At 44.0% G+C, this 5,432-nt stretch overlaps 1 protein-coding gene across 1 annotated transcript; it reads left to right on the top strand.

Moving 5' to 3' along the window:
- Positions 1 to 1,054: 1,054 nt before the first annotated feature.
- On the top strand, positions 1,055 to 3,484 carry LOC141697100 (uncharacterized). The gene is made up of 3 exons (XM_074501317.1): positions 1,055 to 1,291; positions 2,241 to 3,101; positions 3,212 to 3,484. The coding sequence occupies exons 1-3, from the start codon at positions 1,055 to 1,057 to the stop codon at positions 3,482 to 3,484; spliced, it is 1,371 nt and encodes a 456-aa protein (XP_074357418.1).
- Positions 3,485 to 5,432: the final 1,948 nt, after the last annotated feature.

The following is a 5,432-nucleotide window of genomic DNA, read 5'->3' as shown; positions in this document are numbered from 1 at the left end:
AAGTGGGTTGTTAAAGAGGTTCGAAAATACTGGACTGATTATCATACCGTCCCTCCTCCAACCCCAGAAGACAAAAAGAGGGTTCCCTGGGTCGGCAACATTCATATTATTCTAGGCGGGTCTCACATTGATGGAGACAGTCGGAAGGCGATTGACAGATATGCCCGGGAAGCAAAGGATAAGCCCCTCACCAACATCAACCATCTGAGCCAAAGGCCCCAGAGTTCTTTGAAAATGAGGCTGATGATATTGTGTTTAGTGAGAACGATGCAAAATGGGTGCACTACCCCCATAATGATGCCCTGGTCATAAAAATGAAGATTGGGACAGTGAATGTCCATCGAGCATTGGTGGATACAGGGAGCTCGGCAAACGTTCTAACTTATGATGCCTACAAGAAACTAGGACTGCTAGATAGAGAACTGACCTCGACATGTGGGCACTTGTATGGATTCACGGGAAACTCAATCGGAGTAAAAGGGACAATTCGGCTCCCGGTAACCTTAGGAGAAGAGCCTTATGTGGCCACCCACATCGCTATGTTTACAGTTATAGATCAGCCTTGTGCCTACAATGTTATAGTGGGCAGGCCCCTTATGAGGGCAATGAGGATGGTGACCTCGATCCATCACATGACAATAAAATTTCCAACCCCATGGGGGTAAGCTTCTTGAAGAGCTGTCAATACGAATCGAGGGTCTGCTACAACTAGGCACTCAGGGCAGCCGAGTTAGGAAATGCATAGAAGGAGACGTTCAAACCGGGTGAAGGAGATGTCCTCATGGAAGAGGCAGAGGGTAGGAAGAGAGTACGCCTTGAGGGACATGAGACTTGTAAAATGATTTCAATCGAAGAATTGCCCGAGGACTATTTTGAATACATGGGGATTCAAGTGGAACCACGCCTAGGGGCTTTGCTGATGGAGGCCTCTCAGCCCATCATGTAGGTACAAGAGGGGATTGTGGAAGAGGCAAGTGATGAAGAAGAGAGCCCAGAATAAATCATTGCAAGACTTAGAAAAGGAAAGTGGGAACGTTAAGAAACAACAACAACCATGAGTCTGCCTAACAGAATCACCCACACAGTTACCACGACCTCTGAACACTTGATAAATCCGGCCCGAGCTCATCAGCCCGAGCTCGAGGACACAGAAGGTTTGGCAATCACGGAAGTGGGAGAATCCAGTGAGGCTCGAGCAGACTTAGACCCAAGAATGCCCCCAATAGTTGAGTTGGATGGGGCTTCCAAGTATACAATTCCAATCTTGGTAGACCCGAATGATCCTTCCAAGGTACTCATAATAGGCTCTAATTTAAGCCCTGACTTGAGGGAGGATCTGGCCCAATTATTGAAGAGAAATTTGGATGTCTTTGCATGGTCACACTCTGATATGATAGGGATTGACCCAAATGTCATGTGCCACCGGCTCAACTTGGACCCAAAAAGAAGGGGGTCAGATAGAAGAGGCGGCCGATTATTGGAGAGAGGGCAGAAGCCCTCAAAGAAGAAGTGGATAGACTAATGGAGGCAGGGCTTGTAAGGGAAGCCTTCTACCCCATGTGGCTGGCCAACCCAGTGCTTGTCAAGAAGCCAAATAGCAAATGTAGGACATGTGTGGACTTCACCGACCTAAACAAAGCTTTCCCGAATGATAGTTTTCCTCTACCCCGAATCGACCAACTGGTTTATTCTACAACTGGACACGCACTACTTAGCTTTATGGATGCTTATTCGGGATATAACCAAATCCTAATGTATGGGCCAGATCAGGAGCACACCTCCTTTATTACTGATTGGGGCCTCTATTGTTATATCGGTATGCCCTTCGGGCTCCTTAATGCTGAGGAACCTATCAAAGGTTGTGGAATAAGATGTTTAAACATCAGTTGGGGAAGACCATGGAGGCCTATGCAGATGACATGCTTGTGAAGTCAAAAGAAGCAAAGGATCATGTCCTTCACCTATCGGATGTGTTCCAAATCCTAAGGGAGTGCATGATGAAGCTCGACGCCTAGAAATGTGTATTCGGGGTTGAATCGGGGAAATTTTTGGGGTTCATTATCAACTATAGGGGTATTGAGGCCAACCCCGCCAAGATACGAGCTTTACTCGAGATGAGATCCCCACGACGGGTAAAGGATGTCCAAAGCTTAACCAGGCGAGTGGCTGCCCTAAACCGATTCGTCTCAAAGTCTTCCGATAAATGCTAAGAGTTCTTCAAAGCAATTAAAGGAGTGCAGAGAAATTTCAAGTGGACAAAAAAGTGTGAGGAAGCCTTTCAGAGCATAAAGGAGCATCTCAGCAAGCCTCCGATATTGTCTAACCCAAAGGTAGGAGAGACCCTAGTCCTATACTTGGCCGTCTCTAGTTTTACAATAAGTGTTGTGTTGGTCCGAGAGAAAGATAGTATCCAGCTCCCTGTGTATTATGTAAGTAAGAGGCTAGCCGACGCAGAGACTCGGTATACAAATCTCGAGAAATTAGCATATGCTTTGATATTGGCCTCCCGGAAGCTCAGGCCCTACTTTCAGGGGCACAAGATAGAAGTACAAACCTCATATCCCCTCAAACAGGTAATGCACAAGCCGGATACCTCTGGTCAATTGTTGAAGTGGGAAGTTGAGCTCAGTCAATTCGAGGTGGATTATAAGCCACAGACTGCGATCAAAGGCCAAGCCCTAGCCGATTTTGTCCTCGAATTTCCTCCATATCAGGAATCGGAGCAGGGAGCCTTTGTGATCATACCTGGTCCAGAGGAGGTCGAGGTAGAAAGCCAAAATAGTGCCCCATGGTGGAGCCTATATGTGGATGGGGCCTCCAATGGAGAGGGGGCGGAAACTGAAATTCAGCTAATCAGCCCAGAAGCTCACAAGATCAGACGCGCAACCCATCTAGCCTTCCATGCAACCAATAATGATGCTGTATATGAAGCCTTGATCAACGGTCTCAAACTGGCTTTGGAAATGAAGGTGGAGAATTTGAATATGTTTAGTGACTCCCTGATTGTGGTCTATCAGATAAACGGGGGGTATCAAGCTAAGGGACCGAGAACAGAGCTTTACCTGAAGTGTGCACAGAGGATAATCGCGAAGTTGAGCGAGGTGAGGTTGGAACTGACCCGCACAGGCAGAATGAAGGCGCGAACGAGCTAGCTAAACTTGGCTCACGTTGTGAGGCCACTCTGTTAGGGGTCGTGCCCCTTGATATACAGAGGCAGCCTAGTGTGCCCGAGCACGAGGTGGGCAGCCTCAGTGATGGCCTCGTCCCCATGTGGATGAAAAATATCTTAGCTTACATAAAAGAAGGGTCACTCCCGGATGAAAAGAATGAGGTGAGAAGAATAAAATACAAGGCAGCCCGCTACGTGATATATGATGGGGTCCTATACAGAAGAGGGTTCAGTGTGCCCCTCCTCAAGTGCATAGATGGGGATGGGGTAAAATATCAAAGTGGTCACTTAACTGAACACCATATATCAGTTTAATCATCAAAGTTAACCGGGTATCACTTGAATCATTATAGTCATAATAAATATCATACATATACCTCAAAATATGTGCTCGAAAATTAAAATTTATTTTACTGAGTTCTATATATTTTTCTTGAATGATATTACAACCAAATGAAAATATATGAATTCTAGTATTTTCTATAATATAATAAGATTTTTTAAAAATTATCTACTATTTATTTTTAATTTTGTAGTCATTATCTTTATTTAAATAAAAATAATTAGTAGATAAATTTTTAAAAATCTCAAAAATAATTTAAAATACTATGAATTCATAACTTTTCATTTGGTTGTAATAAGATTTTAAAAAAATATTTAAAACTCCATAAAATAAATTTTAATTCTCGAGCGCATATTTTGAGTTATATGTTTGATATTTATTATTATTTTAGTGATCCAAATGATACCCCATTAAGTTTAATGATTAAACTGATATATGACCTTCAGTTGAATGACCACTTTGATATTTAACCCGATGGGGATGAATGCAATTATATCCTAAGGGAAGTACACGAAGACATTTGTGGAAATCACTCGGGGGGTATCTCTCTAGCTCAGAAAATCCTCCGTCAAGGTTACTAATAGCCAACGCTAAAAAAAGATGCCTTTGAATTCTCCCGAGCCTGTGATAAGTGCGAGCGATATGCCAATTATTATAACAACCCCGTGGCTCCTCTCACATCCCTAATGATCCCTTGGCCCTTCGCTATGTGGGGAATTGATCTGATTGGAGAACTCCCGAAGGCCAAGGAAGGTGTCAATATGCGGTTATTGCGGTAGATTACTTCACTAAGTGGGCAGAGGCCAAGCCTCTAGCCATTATCACTGCAAAAAAGCTCAAGGAATTTGTGCACAGGACCATTATGTGCCACTATGGCATCCTTTACAAGTTAATATCTGATAACGGGAAATAGTTTGATGGCAAGGAAATGCGGGAATTTTGTGAGCAGCTGGGAATTCAAAAGATTTTAGTGCAATTTACCACCCCAAAGCAATGGGCAGACGGAGACTGTTAATAAAATCATTAAGCACACCTTGAAGGCAAAGCTTGAAGAGAAGAAAGGGACATGGCCAGAGGAGCTCGCACATGTCCTGTGGTCTTACAACATGACCCCCCGAACTACAATTGAAGAGACCCCTTTTTCTTGGTGTATGGGTGTGAAGATATGGTTCCCGTTGAAGTAGGGGTAGAATCTTTTCAGAGGGACAACTATGACTCAGAGGCAAATGAGGTCAACCATCGGCTCTATTTAGACATGATCGAAGAAACTCGGGAAGATGCTTAAATCAGGATAGCAGCATATCAACAGAGGACAGCAACACACTACAGCAGTAAGGTTCGAGCCCGGAATTTTAAGGTGGGAGATTTGGTTCTGCACCCGGTCATGCCCAACACCAAGGTGGTGAGCCACAGAGTCTTTGGGGAAAATTGGGAAGGCCCCTACAAGATAAAATCAGTTCTTTGGGAGGGAACCTACCACCTCAATGATATGCAAGACAAGTTGATCCTGAGAGTCTGGAACGCGGAACACCTCCGCAAGTATTGTCAGCAATATTATTCTTCTCAGACTTAGTATTATCGTAAAATATTCCTAAGTCTCGGGGGTAGTGCCATATAGGTGCCTCCCTGAGAAGCATGTAATCCTTTCACTTTCCATTATCTATGAATGAATGATTGATATTTATTCGTGCCTTGATATTTTAACTCATGTTAATAGATTAAAATACCCTGCAGGGGAGCCCATCCTTGGGAGCCCATGCGAGGATAAAACAGTTGGTTCATTAACGTGTTAAAATCATTAGTCAAGCCGGGCCCCGACCTGCTTTACAGCAAGTCTATGAACCGAGTTGGGCCTCGGCCCGCTTGGAAAAATAATAAGCATAAAATGGATTAAAGATGAAGATAAAACTATAAAAGTAG

This window comes from Apium graveolens, chromosome 2, assembly GCF_009905375.1.
Source record: "Apium graveolens cultivar Ventura chromosome 2, ASM990537v1, whole genome shotgun sequence".
Taxonomy (NCBI): Eukaryota; Viridiplantae; Streptophyta; class Magnoliopsida; order Apiales; family Apiaceae; genus Apium; species Apium graveolens.
The sequence above is the reverse complement of the archived record's forward strand: the minus strand, read 5'-3'. Positions and strand labels throughout refer to the sequence as shown.

Excerpts from the sequence above, each read along its gene's own strand:
- LOC141697100 (XM_074501317.1), top strand. The coding sequence starts at position 1,055 with ATGAGTCTGCCTAACAGAATCACCCACACAGTTACCACGACCTCTGAA. Across the intron at positions 1,292-2,240 it reads ACCCGAATGATCCTTCCAAG|AGAAATTTCAAGTGGACAAA; the intron begins GTACTCATAATA and ends AAAGGAGTGCAG. Across the intron at positions 3,102-3,211 it reads TAATCGCGAAGTTGAGCGAG|AGGCAGCCTAGTGTGCCCGA; the intron begins GTGAGGTTGGAA and ends CTTGATATACAG.